The sequence below is a fragment of the Strix aluco genome, chromosome 20, assembly GCF_031877795.1.
Source record: "Strix aluco isolate bStrAlu1 chromosome 20, bStrAlu1.hap1, whole genome shotgun sequence".
Taxonomy (NCBI): domain Eukaryota; kingdom Metazoa; phylum Chordata; class Aves; order Strigiformes; family Strigidae; genus Strix; species Strix aluco.
Window position 1 is genome coordinate 5,085,388 of NC_133950.1, and position 19,086 is coordinate 5,104,473.

A 19,086-nucleotide genomic window follows, 5' to 3' on the forward strand; every position below is an offset into this window, starting at 1 on the left:
ATTGAGGGACTCAGATGCCTCCTGAGTCACTCCATGGGCAATGCGAAACCCATGAAGAAGTGCAGTGGCATGGAGCCATTTTCTGGATGTCTCTTCCAGCTGCCCTTTGGGGATTGCAGGCCTGCTGCTGCTGCCAGCTTCACGTTTAATGCACGTTGCAGGATATGGAACATCACTATGGGGACACCAGAACACCATGCCACATCAGCTGCCGGAGTCCAGCACCACGAGGAGCACTGCTGTGCATCTCACGGATGAGGAGCCTTTTTGTGTTTTCATAACCTTCACTCTGCTCCACCCTGGGCAATGTGAGGGTCAGGATCTGCTTGGCCCGAGGGCCCCTCCAAATCTTCACTTACAGAAGGGGAGTGATGCTGGACCCTGAAAGCACACACTGAATGGGCCTCATTGGGAGCCCATGTCTCACCCCTGTACCACAGGAAAGCCATTCATCACTCCCCATGGAGTGCCCGAGCTCTCCCAGCACCCTCTTCCGTAAATCCCAGCAGGACCATCAGGTAGCATTTTCCTTGCAAAGCCAAAGCCTCTGATGGGAGCCCCTCAGCCAGTGCTTTTCCCCTTGTGGGAGGGTTTGGAGGCAGGATCCGAGTCTGCTGCCGGCACACCACAAGTCCACCCTCCCCTTCTGCTGCTTCTGCTTCCCATGTGGTCAGCAGTACACAAACCACCCCATCTTCTCAGCCAGGCTGTCTGCCCCTCCCTGCACCATGACCAAAGCTCAGGCTGCCTTGCAAAGAAGATTGCAGAAGACCAACATGTTCCATCCACTTTCCCTCAGGACCTTTAACCAGGCTTTCCTGGCTGATGTGAGGAACAAGTCACCCTCTAGAGACACGCACCCTCAGCAAAGAAAGGTGACGTCAGAGTGTAACGGCCCTGGGAATGACCCCACTTCTCTTGGGCCTCTGTTTATTCCTTCTGCAACAACAAGTGATCCTGACAAAGCCCAAAACCATCAAAATTAAGTTCCCTTCCAAATTCCTCTCTGTTGAGCTATGAATCTTGGCATTAGCAACCTCCACCACCAGCAGCTCCTGTCCCCTGTCCCTCCAAGTCTCACTGTTACACATGGCCAAGCAGCCCAGCGCCTACGGGACACAAAGCAGGGAGCCAGCCTAAGCTAAGGAACTGCTTAAATCCCGCTTTCTACCAGTCATTGCCTTCACAGAGAAAACAAATGGGAGGTAAGAGACTGTCTGCCCAGCCCAGCAGCTGGGCTTGAGCCAGTGCCCATCCCCAGCGAGGCACAAGGGGAGGCAGGAGAGCAATGGCAGAGCCAGAAAAGGCAGACCCGAGCGCAGATTTCAGCACAAACCAGGTTTGCCAGGATTTCTTCCACTGGAGCTTTTTCCAGTCTCTGGAGGGTCAGGCTGGAGTGCCGGAGCCTACTGTGCCCCGGAGCCGTGTGACGTGCTCTGCTCATCTCCTGCACCGCACAGGGGCCACGAAAGAGAAGAGGAGAGGCACAACCTTGCACCGGGGAGATAGCAGCCAGCTGCCCAGGCTGACCTGGGGCTCCATTCCCTGCGCAGCACTACATCCGTGCCTTTTTTGACAGCTGAACAGCACATACTTTCAGCCAAATTAAGTGAAACGTTAAAAGGAAATAAGCAGGAATAAAAAAAACTCACTTGAAAATATTTCAGTTTCTTCCTGATGTGTTGTGACGGGGACTGGCTTGTCTTTCAGAGTAAGTTGGACCATCCCTGCCCCAGGGCTAGGCTGCTGCGTACACTCAGCACAGACAAGAGGAGGGTGCAGGTTTTGTGGGGACACATCCCCCTCCCTGGCTAAGCCTCATCCTGCACACCCATGCTGACGCGCGGGGCAGGCACTTACACAGCTCCCGGCACAGCAGCAGCTGTCAGCGCCGCCCTGGCTCTGCCCACCTCCCTGTGCAACCCAAGAAAAACACCCGCTGCTTGCAGGATTTGGGTGGTGCATGCTGGGTGTTGGGTCAAAAAGATGGGAAAAGAGAGAAGATGGTCCTGCTCCTTGCATGGCCCAGAGGACTGTGGCAATGCCCACGGCAAGGGCAGGTATCCTGCTCCCTTGCATCTGCTCAGTGAGGACGGGACCGCATCCAGCACCCAAAGAGGAGCTCACAGGGCAGGGTGCTACGGGGCCCTGGCTGCAAGAGAAAGGCTCTTATGCATATCCAAACCTGGCTGCCAAGATGGGGCGAGCTTGTCACACTCTGTGGCACGTGTCCCTGGGTGCAAGCCCTGGGTGCTTCCCAACATCCCTGGGGCAGCAGGGAGAAGCCATGGTAGGGCAAAAGGCTCATGAATCAGACTTTAATAATAATATAATCTCTGTCTATCTTGGAGCTGTTTGCTATAAGATATGGTGGGTTGGGATGTCAGGGACAGCAAAGCAGCACATGAGAGGTCCCTGTTTGCAGGATCCTGGCTGGGGATGGGGCTCACAGCCTGGGGGTCCTCACTCCGGCTGCAAAACAGGAGTGGCTCTTCTCTGTCCCAAAGCCGAGCACACCCGCCCAGGGGGGCCAGGATCCCAGCGAGGCGGCGACCTTCACGTGGAAATTCCCACTGTATCTAGTGAGGAAGCCAGCCCTGTCACACTGGAAACATGGGCTGGTGTGGTGCTCATCAGCCATGCTCGGCTTCTAAAGCAGGAAGACAGAGCATTGTAAAGCAGATTATACTGATTTGCTTTCGCACAGTGCAGCGAGCGGCAGAAACAGGAAACATCACAATGGTCTTCAGTGTACCGGAGATGTCTCAATTGTTATACTCAGCAATACGCCTGTTCCTATTAATGTGCCATTCAGTTATTTAGGAGACCAACAGAAAATCCCTGCCAAAAGGGACGGACATCTTTTTGCTCCTTCCACCCGCCTTTGAAGCAGCCCTGCCCAAACCAGGAGGGTGAGCTGCCTGAAAACCGACTGTGCTGGATTCCCAGCGTACAAGGGGTGGTTCGGTGCTGCAGAGACAAACATCCCCTTCAGAGAGGCTTGTTAAGCTATTCCAGATGTGATCCAGCCAAGTTATTATGGCAACAAGGAAATAAGTGGCAGAAAACCACTCCCGAAATCCAACCGCTCTGCCTGAGGTTAGGAGGCACCGAGCCTGTGCCAAGCTGCAAACAGACCTTCGTGCACGGAGCTGGGACCAGCACCGAGGAAGCTGGTTTCTTCAAGGAGGTGGACAAGAGCAGGGTTATTCAACAGCCTTTGAGAGCAGCCAGGGGCAACACGCGCGTGCACTCCAGGAGCAGACGCTGACCAACAAGCACTTCAACAAGGAACAATTTCTTTTGTCCGTTTCTTAGAAATAAGCAGCGCTGAGAACAAACTCAACAAACCCCAGGGAAGCTTCAATGGCTTTTCTAAATGGCTCACGCCGTGGTGCCCCGTCTCCCTCACTGTGTTTCTGCCCCCACCAAATGGGTCAGTGAATAAATCTCGGAGCAAAAACATTGTTGAAAATGGGAAATAACAACTGACAGGCAGCCCATGGTGTCTGGCACAGCGCTGCAAATCCCCAGCACTGAGGCTCACAACAATGTGGGGCACATGGAGAGACACAGCTCATCCACAGAGCTCACAGCTCCTCTGGGGAAAGTCATGGGAAGTGGCAAAATTCATCCAGAAAATGATCCCTTTGGAGAAGCAGCCCAGATCTGGATTAATCCCTTTTGGTCAGGGCTATGAGACTGCATAAAGATACCAGCTCATACAGTTACAGAGTAATTCAGGTTGGAAGGGGCCCCTCTGCTGGTCTCTAGTCCAAGCCCCTGCTCAAATCAGGGTGCTTAGGGCTGTGACCAGTTGAGTCCTGAACACCTCCAGGGATGGAGGTCCCACAACCTCTCTGGGCAACTTAATATTTGACCAACTTCACCATAGAAAAGTTTTTCCTTATATCTAATCACGACTTCCCATGTGGGGTCCTGGTCCAGCGATAGGTGCTGCCTGGGCTCGAGGAGAAGCCAGGGCATCGGCCCACGCTGAGGCAGTCGAGCAACAGTACACACGCCCATACACAAAAAGCAACTTCACCATAAAAGGAACACGGTGGGTCTGGGCCTGGGGCCAAGAAGTGGTGCCACCATAGCAAATAGGATGTGGTAGAGCAATTGGTTTGTTCCTCTTTTGACCCTGAGAAGCTAAAGGCCATCTTTTATACAGTCTCAGCATTTCAACTGAAATAACTGATTCCAAGTCACCCCCCTGCCTTAGAAGCACTCCCTGAGCCCTCAGCTGGATGTGAAAGCCCAGCCAAGGTGAAGACAGTAAGAGCATGGTCTGCAGCCTCCCACCAAGGCCAGGGTTTGCTCTTTCCTCACCAGTGGGGTGTGCGTGGGGGAGGGATGCTAGTGCAGAGGAAAACCGTGGGTGGTTGAAGGGAGAAGTAGCAAAGTAAAGGTCAGTAGGGCTTAGCCAAACTCCCTTGGAGACAACCTCTGAACTCTCTCAAGGCACCATGGGGGAAACCTCAAGACTTCACTTCCCTTTCTCAGCCTTGGCAAGCCCCCACTGTAGGCAGCGTAACACCAGCAAGGGGAACAGCCCAGCACAGCAAGACCCTGAGGAATGCCAGCCCCAAATCCCTGAGACACGCACCCAAAAAGTCCTGGAAATTGGCACTACCTGAGTGCCCTGAGGTATCCCAGGAGATGGAGCTCCCAGGGACTGGGTTAATGCAGGGATGGGAAGGGTGATGCTGGCCCTGCAGCCCAAGGAAGGATGATCTGCCAGCACCAGTTGGACGGTACCGTTACTGTTGCTACTGTGCTGATGCTACTGTTAGTGGGGTGCTGTCCTGCTGCTGGCCAGAAACCCTTATAGCTAGCAGCCCAGAAAATGCCCCAAATGTCTCCAACTGCTGCTGCAGACACTCACCCTCCTGGAGCTTGACACTCTGCAGGTAGAGAGGGTTCCTCAGCACATTGCAGCGCCCAGGCTCATCCTCCTTGGTGAAGAGCAGCAGGTCGGAGTAGACAAAGAGGGTCACCTGGAAGCACAAGAGCAGCAAAGCAGCTATAAGGAATTCATCTCTTGGCACTAGGACATGTCCTGGAAAGGTCCTCTACCCTGGGGAGATTCACCAGCCATGACAGTCAGCCCAGGCACCCCTTCCCTAAGGGGCTGATTCCTGCTACACCCCTCAGGGTGCTCCCAGCAAGCTTCAGACGAGGCTCCCCCCGCTTGGCAGCCACCTACTGAGGCTTGTGGAGTCCCGTGACAAGAGGGATAAACCTGCCCGACAGTCTAACGCCACACAAACACACCCTCTCTGCTCTCGTGTAACTTCCCATTTACATAAGTTATAAATCAGAGGACCAGGAGGAGGGAATAAGCTGCCGACTAATCCCAACACACTATAGAAGTTGCAACTTAAAAGCAAACGTGATCTCCCTGAACACACTCACGAAAGAGCTTCTCACTGTTCTCAGTCTTTGCACGCCCCATTTCGCTCCCTTTGAGAAAATAACAGTTCGGCTTTTACAGCAGCAGAACCCATGAGAGCAGTTGCAGAGAACAAACTTGACACCTTTAAACCATGCTGACGGGTGGAAAGCAAACACTGAACCCAGTGTCTGCCCAGCTCTGTGCTTGAGCAGCAACTCAAATGTCCTAGAAGCTGGGAGCTACTCCGGAGCAGTGGTAAGTGCTCACAACTCGAAAGGTAGATTTTGTTTTGCTTCTGCCTGAGGTCTTGAGTTCAAATTAGCGTCATTAAGAAGCATGAGCTTCTCCACCGTGCTGGAGATCCTTGACCCAGAAGCCTACTGGGGGTGAGTAGCTTGGTGCAATCACTATGCTGGTAGTCGAGGTTTGAGCCTGTCCTGCTCTCCAGCAGGACTTGGGGGCATGCAGCAAAAATTAGAAGATGCCAGGAAGTGTCTGCAATATGCCCATGGGCATACTGGATGCTGGACTGCCAAACCACGCCCTGCTCTCAGCACAGGACACAGCATATGAGCACTGCTTTTAGCTGCTCCTAGAGATGCTCCCCAAAACCTCGCACAGCAAAGGGAAAGCTGCTTTGCATTACTGAGCAACAGCAACGAAGGTTTTGTGGCCTTTTAGCAAACCTTTTGCAAAAGAAGCAAACATCTCAGAATCCCAGGGCCTTGCTGGGAGCTGGTACCTCTGACACCACCAAGCCACCCTTTGAAAGGTGACTTTGCTCTGGACAGGGACTGAGTCACTGTTTACAGGGACACACTGCCAGTACAATTTGTCTCCATGCCCACGACAGACACACATCAGGAGGACGACAAGCTGGGTAACAGTTTATCACATGGTGGTGAGTCTCACATCACGGCAGCAGCATCTGGCTTTGAAACCAAAATCAAGCCCTTGCCACAGGATTTCTCCTTGCTGGGCAAATTCATTTTTGTGGGATTCTTAATAAGCACAAAGCTACTGGCATAACTTTAATTGACAATGAAACCAGGGAGTGTCTGTTTTTCTCTGTATTATTTGGAAAATCCCTTCCTCTGCTCTCAACATACAGTTGGCCTAGTGCCCACATTCACCCTCTTCATTACTTCTGAGCTTATTATTAATAGAAGGAATAACAAAGTACAAACTGCACTATAAACTTTCTCCCATACCCATCTTATTCCAAAAGGTAACTTTTCTGGGACATGACTGGTGCCATCCCAGGTCCCTCAGTCTCAGAGAAGAGATGTTCAGGGATTTTGAGAAGAGCAGCTCAGCAAAGTGAAGGAGATAAAAGCATGATCAGCAAGTGGTCATGCTGGAAATGGAGGAAAGAAAATTAAGACCTAATACACAAGGAAGTTTAAAGGGTAGAAAAAGATTAGAAGGAGCAGCAGGAGAAAAAAATCACTTCTAAACCAAGCAGATTTAAATAGGGAATCATGGAAATAGAAATACACAAAAAGTATTTACAGGTAACATTGTGCTTTTATGGGAAGATGGGACTGATTGAACTCAGGATGTAGATAAATAAAAGCACAGGCAGTGTGGGTTACATAAGAGCATCTCTATTAGATGCTGCTTCCAGAAAGATACTTGATTTTAGAACAGCTCCACACAAAACAGTTTACAGAGGTCCCTCTGCTCCTCCAAGTTGCTGGAGGAAGAAAATAAGGGTGTCCCTTCCACCCAGCCAGCCAGCGCCTGCCAAGAGCATCCCAGCAGCACGAGGCCCAGGGCTCCAGCAGCCCCTGCTCACAGAGGGACCCCACCTGCAGAGCTGAGCACAGGAAACTCGAATCATGGATGACCCTAAGGCAGCAGCCAGCAGGTATAAGAGGGGAGGGCTGGAGTGAGTAATCTGGAGCTCTGCCTAGAGTTGCCATCACACCACTGACAAGCTGTAACATGTCTCTAACAGCCCTTTGCAAACAGATCTGGTATCTACCATGACAAATCACAGGGCTCATAACAGCAAAAGAGCAAACAAAAGAGAAATGTAGCACCTGAATTCATCCAGGCAAGACACAGAATCCACCAGAGTTCCTCCTTGGAGAGTCAGAGTAACTTTGTGTATTTCCCAGAACTAATTTCCTACCCCAAAATCAAAAATAAAACACCTGACATGATGAAAGGACTTCTCTGAAGACAGAGATAGGCACACCTGTGTTATTGCTAGAGCAGTTGTCACACAGACCTTTTAGAGGAATGTGAATAGATTTTACAGGGAAACAAAAAATGATCATAGAGGCTGACACTGATGTCTTGAACATGTTCATCCGCATGTGCTCTGCACCATGGCAAACAGCAAAGCCTATTCTCTGATAGATTTAACTAACTACAGAATATAACTGGCAAAGCACTGTTACAGAAGGAAGGGGCACATTTAAAGTGTCTTCTAAAAGAAAACAAGAGAAAATGAAAGCCAGGAGGGAAGGTGGAAAGCAGTAGGTTAGTGTGCTTCCCCAAGATGAGAACAGGAGATCAACGCTGGGACTGCTACCAAGCCCCACCACAGGAAGGAGGAAGCGATAACCATGCTTTGTAAAGCAATATGGTAACAAAAACATTATGAAAAGGTGCTCAGAAATTAAGCCTTGCAGCCAAAGTACCTTCATATTCAAGTTTAAGAATAATTAACTCTCTTCCTAACCCCATCCTTTTCTGCTCACCTATGCAGAGAGCCACCACCACTTGGGTTACAGCAGGGAGGAGTTTGCACGTTGCAAGTGCAGCAGCACATCAGCAGAGGCACCGGCAAAACGGATCAGAGCAAACCCTGCCTGCTTGTCCCAGCGCCCGGAGGAAAAGCCTGAGCCAGTGAATGCTTTCCGAGACATCGCCCTCTCTCTCTCGAGCAATAGTCTCGTAGCTGTGCCCAGCAAAACAGAGGGAGCTGAGGAAGCAGAGTGAAGCAGAGGCAGGTCTTTTATGATAGAGCTGTCAGATGGCAAAAGGAGAACATGGTGATGATCACCTGCATCGCTGGCCAGAGAATGCTGCCTGCAGCTGGCTACAGAAATCCTGTAATCATTGACTGGGAGCTCTTAAGACAGGTATCCACCCCTAGGACTGAGCCACACACATTTTCTATTTCCCAGTACTGGATTCTTCTCCAGAAGAATTGGGTGCAACCCCAAAGAGAAACTCCAGTGATAGCAGTAAGAGGGTTGTACCTGCAGAGCTCATGTGTCCCCATTCATTCAGTTGAGCTAAATGGATGAAGCTTTCTTAATCTTACTCAAATTTTTCAGATCTTGATTTATCCTTGTAGCCCTCTTGTGAGACCATCTAAATTCTCAGCATCCTCTATGAAGCAGACATCACTGTTGGACTCATCAGACCAAGAATGATGCAGCTCCCCACATACAGGGTGGTATCACCCAGTCACTTCTATTCAGTGCTCCCCTGATCGTATGCTTCAAAGTGGTGACATCCTTGGCTACAGCTTTGCACTGGCAGTTACTCAGTTTTCACAGAGACCACAGCAGCAGGAGAACATGATTACAAGTAATCCAGTTACCACAGCTTCGTACATTAGCATCCCAGTCAGCTGAGCCCCAGCCTAAAAAGAGAAGCAGTCTAGGCTTTGCAGGTGGGGTAGGTGCACACACACAGGCATGGCACTTCCAAGGTGGGCATGAACTTCCCAGGTCAGGGAAACTTTCCCACCCTTCAGTGATACACTGAAGCCTTTGAGTCATTGCTTTCCATGCTACAGCCCTAACTCTCTAAGCATGACCTGCTCCTTTGCTCCTGGATTTCTACTTCTGCATGTATCCATATTAAATGCATGTTCTCCAAGGCTTCTCAGCAGTCTTTTAGCCCACAATGCATTTACCCTCCTTTACCACCTCACACATTTTTTTCTGCCAGAATTACTGGCAAGGAATTTATACACTCAGGAAGGAGTTAATATGCTCAGCTAGAGTTTGCTGAAGATACATCACCACACTTGCCAAAAGGAGATCCGTGGTGAAGGCTTTAGCTGTAAACCCTGAACCTCACCTTGGCTTACCCAAGTCAAACATTATTCTACCATAAGCATCAGGGGAGAGCAGGCACTGAAGACCTCAAGGGGTAAGCTAGCATAAGCAGTGGCTGTGCAGATGGGGAAATGGTGTAAAAAATGAGGAAGAGAAGGATATTAAGAGGCAGTGAAGAAGAAGGGACAGACTAAGTGGTACTAGTGTGGTGGAGGGAGAAGGTCAGTGCAGTTTTCTGGTATTCTCACCCAAAAGAAAGTGTCTAAAAAAGGCTGAAAACAAGATCTTGAAACCTTGGTGCCAGGGAGTAGGGTTTTGGTCAACCCACTGCATTGGCCAAACTCAGCCACCCACTGAAACAGGGAGCTGGTAACCCCATCCCAGGCCAGGAGTGCCAGGAATTTGCAGGGCAACAGTTGGGATGAGAGAGAAGAGCCTCTTGCTCTGCAGAGAAGAACATAAAACCTGGGCATGTCAGTCCATGTCCTCCAGACTCCTGACAGAGGTGGGGGCTTTCAAAGTTCAAGGGAGAACCATCCTGATCTGTAGACCCTGACAGGATGGCAGAAGAGAGAGCTGAGAAGGGGGTGAGCATGGCCCATGCTGTGAAGGTACCTCAGGGCTTTGGAAAGTTGCCTCCAGGCACATTAGAGATGGACCAACAAGGACTAAGTCCATGTTAGACACCTTGTGCACAATCACCTGCACCACACTGGTTCCTCTGGCACTTGGCAGGCTGGAGGGATAGATTTCAGAAGACCATAAAAGCGGGAATTGCAACAAAGTCTAGACAGGATGTGATTAAGGCCTGAATAAGGATTGCCCCAGAGGTAAGGTCAGGGAAAGGACAGATCCTGGCAAGCCTCCAGAGAGATAGGTTGACTCCTTCAGGAGATGGGAGAGTTTGCTCAGTGATGAGGATGCAGTGCCTGACATGGAAACCGCCAAGGGGAAAAAATTCTGGTTTTTTGAGAAAAAAATTAAATGGGACCTCCATCTCCAGCCCCTGCACCTGTACCCTACTCTCTCAAGCCACTTAGCCAAAGCAGAATAACATACAGAAAACAGTCCTGCAAAGCACAGGAGCAGCGGTTCAGTCTGAGAGAGGCTGGGTGGGAAGAGCTGTGGGAAAATGGAAAACCACATGGAGCAAGGAAGAAAGGACCAACCGCAAACAAGGCAGCCTCTGTTCGGGCAGCAGAGAAGGCTGGAGAGAGAGTGAGCTCAAGTCCAGCAAAAAGAGAAGCCAGAGCCCTTCTTTACCAGTGGAAGCTTCATTGTGTCCAGGCCATTTTAGGTCTTGCTGGCCTCAGAAGTTTGGGTTCTCCTGTCTCAGAGCCCATCAGGACCAAAGCAGACCTGCGCTGATTCCTTGAAGCTCTGCAAATCCTGCCATGACCCTGTGACACACTGCAGACAAGAGAAAGCCCTTCTCCAGGGATATGGCTGATGTCCCAGTGTTGCTACCTACACAGTCAGCTCCCAGCAATACAGGGCTCAGCACCACGCCTGGGTTCACACCGAGGGAAAGAATCCTGCCTTCCAAAGCAGATGCTGCCACATGCTTGTTCCCATTCACTGCTTCTATTTTTTCACTATGCTTAGTCACAACCTCTTGCCTTGCCCCTCTGCCAGGCTTACACAGACATCACGGCCTCGAGGCACCATCAAACACTGTCTCAGGTTCCTGGCCAGCATACAGCATCCTGCCCTTTCCTGGCAGCAGCTCCAACTGGGAAATCCTCTTCCAGCCTCATGCTCATCCTTATCGTAAGCAGAGTCCTTTCCCTGAGACATTCTTCTGATCCTACCCACAGCTGGGTCTCTGAAATGGCTAATGTGGCCATTTGGAGAGACAGAAGCACACCTCTTCCAAACATGCTCGTCCTGAGGCTCTCTGTTGTCTAAATATGAACACCCCCATACCCACACATGCTCCCCCCAAGGCTGCAAACAGCATTAGTTGTTCATGATTATTCCCCATTTGGCCGCTACTACAGACCTCTGTTCTGACCTGAAAGCAAACAACTCCAAACCACCCAGGAGAAGCATCCTGACCTCAGGCTGACCACCATATTTCCAAGCCATCCCAGCACAGTCGTGATACACAGCCATGTGTTTACCTGATTTTCATTCATGCAGGTGCCCAGAAGACCCTGAGCGATAAAGAACAGCAGGACAGACAGGGGAAGAGTTTTATTTACAAATCAGTGGCAAGTTTCCAAACTGATCATGCGATTTTTCATGTACTTTGGCCAAAAAAAAAAAAAAAAAGTGATTCAAGTCAAAGCAGGGGATGAATTACACATTGAAAACCAGGAAGAGAGAGGAGTCACTTAACATAACATAATCTTGTACTGTTTGGTACAGGGCAGTGGTATGACGTGTCTCTGAGATTCTGCTGTCAGCCACCCAGAAGGTGCTACCCAGAAACTAAGATTAGTCAAGTAAAAATTTCTTTATGGTTCTGTGAAGATGACACATGGTTCGCTCCAACTAAATTCAAACCAAAATTTTTCTGTACAGTGGTGAGATTATCTGAAAATGCCCCAAAAGAAACTGCAGTTTCCTCCAGCACTAGTGAGCAATGCATGAGTGGGCTCTCCCAGCTGCTGCTTCCTCTGTCCCAAATTCCAGGGCTTTGCAGACTTTACAGTTGGATGCAAGTGAAGCCAGCAGCAAATATCAACACGTCCAAACTGCCAGTTTGGATGCTGAAAGTTGTCACATACACAGGTTCAGCAGCCAAAGCTTAGTTGTTTCCCCAGATTTTTAACAGCCCTCCAATAACATTGCAGAAAAGAAGCTGAAGTAAGAAAAAAGAGAGGAATTTGGACAAAACATGTGACCATTTCAGGAACTAAATTTCTGAAAACCCCTGTAACAAGTTCTCTGTCTAATTCTCTAACCTGGTACAAAATAACCTTAAACTCCCTCTTTCTGAGTCTAGCAGTGGCCTCAACTGCTGGGCTGTGACTGGCATGCATTTGCCATGTGCAGTTTCTTCTTCGTGAGCATGAAGACAAGAAAAAACGTTGATTTCTAGCAGAGAAGAGTTTTGATATTTAGTTCATCCCATCCACGATGAAACTACAAGTTTTTCCAAATATCATAAGTAGTGCACAGTATTTCCCTTCTCAATCTACTATATAAGACTGCAGAAGAGCACGTTTAGAAAGCTCAGACAGCATGGAAAGAGTCTTACCTGTATAGTCCTGCTTCTGCTCTCATGAAGAAGCAGCTCCTCTGACAGAAGCAGAGTCCGGGCTGGGTTGCAAAGATCTAGGGGCTACATATGAAGAAAAAAAAAAAAAAAAAAGAAAAAGAAACAGTCAAACCTTCCACTGGAAGTGTGGTTTGTCAGAAAAATTTTCCGCCCACCAAACCCACTTTGTCTTCACTTTAAGCTGTAACTCGTTCAGGGAGAAGCCACCCCACACTGTGCTCAAAAGGACAGAAAGTCTGCAGTCCAGCTACACGATAAAAAGAAAGCTTTACGCTTAACACCTACGTCAGATCCATCTATAAAAAGACAATCAGCCACTTGCCTCTTTGTACGTTAACTGTTCTGCACAGAGGCTTGGTTATGGGTGCTTTTTAGCAGGAAACACAACCACAACAGTGGCAGGTTAGGTTTTCATGTCCCTCAGGCAAGAATATTTGCTACATGATTTTATGGATTACTCTTGCAGTAAGTTAAAGCAACTTTAACAGGGCTGCCCTTTCTCATGCCATGCTGCCTATCCAGCTCCCCAGTCAGCACCTCCTCTGTTTAATGCTGGAGAAGAACAGGACACGTTCAGTTGTCCCAGCTGCAGAACAAACCCTGCAAAACCAGCCCAGGACGATCACAGAATCACAGAATCATCGAGGTTGGAAAAGACCTTGAAGATCCTCCAGTCCAACCATGAACCTCACACTGACCGTTCCCAACTCCACCAGGTCCCTCAGCGCTGGGTCAACCCGACTCTTCAACCCCTCCAGGGATGGGGACTCCCCCCCTGCCCTGGGCAGCCCATTCCAACGCCCAACAACCCCTTCTGCAAAGAAATCCTTCCTAAGAGCCAGTCTGACCCTGCCCTGGCGCAGCTTGAGGCCATTCCCTCTTGGCCTGGCGCTGGTTCCTTGGCTCAAGAGACTCCTCCCCCCTCTCTGCACCCTCCTTTCAGGCAGTTGTAGAGGGCCATGAGGTCTCCCCTCAGCCTCCTCTTCTCCAGACTAAACCCCCCCAGTTCCCTCAGCCGCTCCCCATCAGACCTGTGCTCCAGACCCTGCACCAGCTCCGTTGCCCTTCTCTGGACACGCTCGAGTCATTCAATGGCCTTTTTGGGTTGAGGGGCCCAAAACTGAACCCACTCATCGAGGGGCGGCCTCACCAGTGCCGAGCCCAGGGGTGAGATCCCTTCCCTGTCCCTGCTGGCCACGCTAGTGCTGATACAAGCCAGGATGCCATTGGCCGCCTTGGCCACCGGGGCACACTGCTGGCTCCTGTTCAGCCGGCTGGCAATCACCCCCCCCCAGGTCCCTCTCTGACTGGCAGCAGGAGCAAAGCATAAAAACCAGTTCCTTAAGAGGCAGAAACACCCCAGACTCAATCCAAGACACAAGTCTGGGGAGTGCAGAGGCAGAAGTGCCAGCTGTGTTCCTACCAACAGGCAAACTGTGCACGCAGCCAGGGCTGGTGAATGTGCTGGTGCTAACATGAACAGCCACCTGCTGCGATTGGGGAGGATGGAGGTGAGCATAAGGCTGCCCGCCAGCACCAGCCCAGCCCCACATGTGCCCCAAGCAGTCTGCTGGCTGAGGCCGGAGTGACAGACAACACAGATCATGGGTTTCAGCCCAAAGGACATCTCCTGTCTGAGCTGACATGACAGTGCCATTGCTGCTAGCAGGGGAGGACGGATGGTTCCCCACGGTCTCAGAGATGAAGGTATTCATCACCAACGTACTTAAACATACAGGATCAGATGAGGTTTTCTGGGGTTCTGGCCATATGAAGGACAAAATGGAAGACACAGAGGTAGTTAGAGCTACTACCACCAAATTCAGGGATAAGTTTTAAGAAAACCATTTATAGAACTGAGGAGTGAGAACATCCTCTGTTAAGCCATTACTGCTCTGGACCCTCATCCACGATTTTAGTGCTGGCCACAAGCTAAACTAAAAAACTTTCGTTTGCACACTATAATTAGCAGCACAAAGAACCCACAGGAAGAAACCATATTGATCTTCAATTACACAGAGCTGGTTGCTGAAGCCCAGAAGCTGGGACACCTCCTGACAAGCAAGAACCTGAGGACCAGATTTGAAAGCTGAAAAGGGAAAAAACTCCAACAGAGAATCATTTGGACAGGACACAATTCCCTTTGGGAAAGTACCCAGCACTGTGCTGAGTACAACCAGCTCCAGAGGAGAGAGCTGAGGATGACAGGGGATCCATACATTCATGGTGTATACTGCTGGGAAATATATCCATGACAGCCTGGACCCAACCTACAGCAGCAAGCTCTGATACAGCCTGCTGGGCTGGGCCCTGATTACATCAGATCCATAACACCTCACTTCCAGCTGCACTTACCTGCACAAAGACAGGGAACACCAGCACTTTGGGAGCCAGCGTCACATACGTGCCGTAGCTGGAGTGCGGGACGTGTGGCCTCACTATGGTACAGTTCTGGTAGTTCCCATAGCTCTTCATCGTCTGCACAGTCTTCATCAGCCTGGATTTTCTCCCAGACCCCATGTGCAATTTCCCTTTACTTGCATTTCCTGGAGCGACAGAGGAAGCAGAAAGAAACACAGAATCAGAAGAGAGCTCCCACAGAGCTGCTGCACGCTGCCAGCTCGGTTCCTGCTCTCGCAGGCTGGAGGAGGACACACAAAGCCTAAGGGGAATAGCTGGAGCTGAGAGTTGCAGGGACATTCGTCACCCTGCTATCAAAGTTTCCCAGGGATTCATGAAATAACAGCACTGACTTCATTTTTCCTAATGCAAAATAAGATGTGCCTTGACATTTCTGCTCAAGAGCTACTCGCTTGCTGGACCAAGGATTTAACTGGATCACACCAGCAGCACAAACACATCTATGTACGTACAAAGAAACACCCAAGGAAGTCACAGCAAGCTCAGCTGCAAGCCAGCACATCAGCCTCTGTTTGGGTGTACGCCGCCTTCTGCACAATTTATGAATACAGTACTTTGAAGGAAGAGATGTGGTACTATTATATGCAACTCCCTATGCAGTACTGAAAGTACGAAATAAGAAATACAGAACAACCCCAAACATGACTTTAAATGATCAGTCTTAAATCACAGAAGCACCAAGGAGGTTCCCACCGTCAGGGAATACCTGCCTGCACCACTGAAATATAACCCTTCCCTTTCCAGGGAGGGGAGAACCATCTTGTGACTAACTCAGGGTGAAGGAAAAAATCAACACTGGAAATTTAAACCTTGGGACGTTTTTATCCACCTCAGCCCTTCCTGCCCTGGATTCCGGGCATGGGAGTTAGCAAAGTGTGGGAATTTCATGTCATGGGGCACTGGGTGGCGGGTTAATCACAGTTTTTAGAAGATACTAAGATTGGAGGTGTCAGAGAAAGGGACAGAAGTGATAAATACATTCATGTGCATGGGATCAATCCAGGCCTTTCCAAATCGCTCCCAGGTTACTCAGACTTGGGGGTGTATTTATAAAGGATGATCTCATTTCGCTTGAGGCTGGCACAACATCATCCACTGTTTTTCAGCATTACATTTCAGTGCTGGAAAAAGTCTGAGCAGTCTGACTGGTTTTTCACTCTGTCCTTTATCGCAGAAAGCCGTTATCCTCGTTCAAAGGAGGGATTACACAGAAGCTTTCCTTTGCAGCTGGTCTCAGCTGGTCAAGCAGAGCTGTGACTTTTCCCAACGAGCCAACACCAGCTACTGCGGCCACTCCACACCTGCATCACTAGAGGCCAGGAGACATTAGGTCATATGTCAAACCAGTCCCAGAATCTTTAATGTAATTGATAATCCTGTCATTAAAAGCATTATTGATAATTATCAACAATTATCATTGTTCCCTGCTAGCTGCTGCATGAGTGAGTCCTTCCTTCCCCTCTTGCCGGGCAATTGCTGCTATATAGGATTTCCAAGCCCTTTCCTCCCAGCCCAGAGGAATGCCTCTGAATACATCCAGCAAGCTCCCACCAGCACGTTGTCTCACGAGTGCAGGCACGGGACGTGGGGCTCTCTGAAGATGCTCTGCCTGGATAGAAGCTAGTACCATTTTCTCAGCACCAGCACAACGAGGTGAGACCATCACAGGCTGCTGGGAGCCGCTGCCGGTGCGCACAACTCGCTGTGAGCAACTAGAGGGTTTGGTGGGTGATCTGTTGGAGGCAGCAGTGCTAAGGATGGGTTTATGCGTCCTCCTCCCCAGACCCATCACATGGAGCCAGGATGAGACCAACACACAGGACCAGAACCATCAAGGAGCTGCCAAGCTGCTGCCCACTGGGTTGCTCTCCTCTCAGGTGTGCCGGGACAGCACGGCTGCTGAGCGAGGAGCAGCTGTGAAATATTTCCCGTTAATGATATTAATCCATTAAACCCAAGGGCCTCAGCACTCTCTGGTGACCCCAGCATACAGTTTTGGCCATCCCTGATGTCACCAGGCCCACAGTGCACATCTCTCCTGCCACACACAAACTCCCATCACAGGACCTACCACGCTGGGGAGAGAAGGTGGGACAGGTCCGTGTCCTCCAAGAGCCTTTAACCCCAGACATGTCCTGCAACCTGTGCTCTGTCCTAAAACTCTCAGGAAACAACTCCAACAGGAACTGAATGTCTCTTTAACCAAAACCTCATGCCTTCTTCAGAAGAAACCGCACTGAAAAAACAAAGTATTTCCTTCCCCCCTCCCTCCTGAAGCTGATGAACCAAGCCAGCTTGGGTCCAGCAGGCAGACCTCTCCACTTGGATTTTAACATATCCCGGTGAGAAGTTGGAGCATTAGCCCATTCTTCCCCACAGCAATGTCTCAGGAACATGCCTGAGCAAACCCTCCTGCAGCTCCCTGCTAGAGGGGTGTCCCAGCAGAGACCCCCCAGCATCCTTCCCTCCAGCCACCCAGCCCCAGGAGTTTCTGCTCCCACCACAGCAGGCTTCTGCACAGTGGCTTCTGCCTTTGCACTGTAACGGATACCCATAACCTTCCCAAGCAGAAATGAGCCAAAACACTTCTGAACATGGCTCGGAGCAGATAAGGTCTCGTCCAAAGCAAATATACGAATCTACCCAACATTACATATTCCATTAAGTATCAGGAAATAGCGCATTTACTTTCAGATAAACACCAGCAGAGCCAGACCGTGCTCTGTTGGCAATCCAGACCTGCTGTTTACTGCTTGCTTTAACAGCCTGCCTTTGCAGGGGGGTGGCCCTCGTGACCTAAAAGGTTATTTCCACCTCTAAGTGCAATAATCCTGACATTTTTTCTTTTCCCTTTTTCATGGTTGCACTGCCAGATAAAATCAAAGCACGAGAGACAGCTCAACACAGGACAGATACAATCAGTCTGGGCTGTTCAGGATCTGCTTTTCCTCTTATCCCTAAATAACCTCATTTTATCAGAGAAATTCATCACCTGCACAAGTCCTGTTTTCTGCACACTGGCACAGAAACATATCCAGCCTGCCTGAAGCATCAGCTCCTGTCACTGTGTGACTGGTGGCCAGCTCTGCACTGCCGCGCTTAATCGCTGCTCAGGTTAACTAATGCATTCTTCCCTCTCAAGACTTAACATTAAATAAACTGAAAACAATCACTAAAAGTTGCTATGGGAAGAAGCCTGAGTCTTTCAAATTCCACCCTGCTGTAAGAACAAGTGCCCACGGTCCAGCTCATCTTTTCACAGGATCCACAAGCAGCAGGAAAGAGTTGCAATTATCCACGGTACAAAACATCCCCTGCAGTTGAGCTGTGGAAAATTCTTCTGGCTGCAGAGGCCTCGGCACAGGGGCCACAGACACACGCTGCTCCCCCCTGCCCCCCGGCATCCCCACCACGGCTTTGCCAGCCCCACACTTTGCCTTCTATGGACGCTGCCCCACCTTTACAGGCAGCACAATATTTTCTAGCTGGAAATGCTGCTGATGGTTGTGCCCGCACCAGGTTAAAGACACTCCTGCAAGATCACGCCTGGGAGGTCACCTCTGCTACAGCCATGCAGCTCATCCTAAGGGCATCCTAACAGACCAGGGTGCAAGCGCGGCCTCCCAAAGCTCCCAAACCAATGAGCAAGCGTTTCTGCATGGACCTGGATTCATACAGTCCCCAGCCCTGCCATTACACACCTCATCCCACTCTTCCTGCAAGCCCAACCATACCTGGTTCTTCAGGAAGACCCCAGCATACCTGTCGCAGAAAATGAGTTTATGCTTCCAAGGGTTTTTGAGAAGAGCTGGTCCAGAGACTGCCAGAGACCTTGCAGCAGCCCTGGAAATGAGTATTCCCCAAATCTGGCACATCAACCTGCACTACTCTTTGTACAAATTCCTGTCATGGCCATCCTCATTCCCTTACTAATAAAATGAACCTCAAAGCAGGGGTCAGAGTATCAGCACTCCCCTAGCTTGCCATCATGCACAAGAAGGGAAACACGTCAC

At 50.1% G+C, this 19,086-nt stretch overlaps 1 protein-coding gene across 2 annotated transcripts in view; it reads right to left on the reverse strand.

Annotated features, from left to right (window-relative positions):
* RGS3 (regulator of G protein signaling 3) overlaps positions 1-19,086 on the reverse strand; it is an 89,422-nt gene that overhangs the window by 41,469 nt on the left and 28,867 nt on the right. For both annotated transcript variants that reach the window (XM_074846178.1, XM_074846179.1), the window contains 3 exons: positions 15,008-15,198; positions 12,632-12,715; positions 4,892-5,003 (listed from right to left, as the gene is read on the reverse strand). In XM_074846178.1, the coding sequence (XP_074702279.1) occupies positions 4,892-5,003; positions 12,632-12,715; positions 15,008-15,198 (387 nt within the window). The remainder of the gene's footprint in view (positions 1-4,891; positions 5,004-12,631; positions 12,716-15,007; positions 15,199-19,086) is intronic.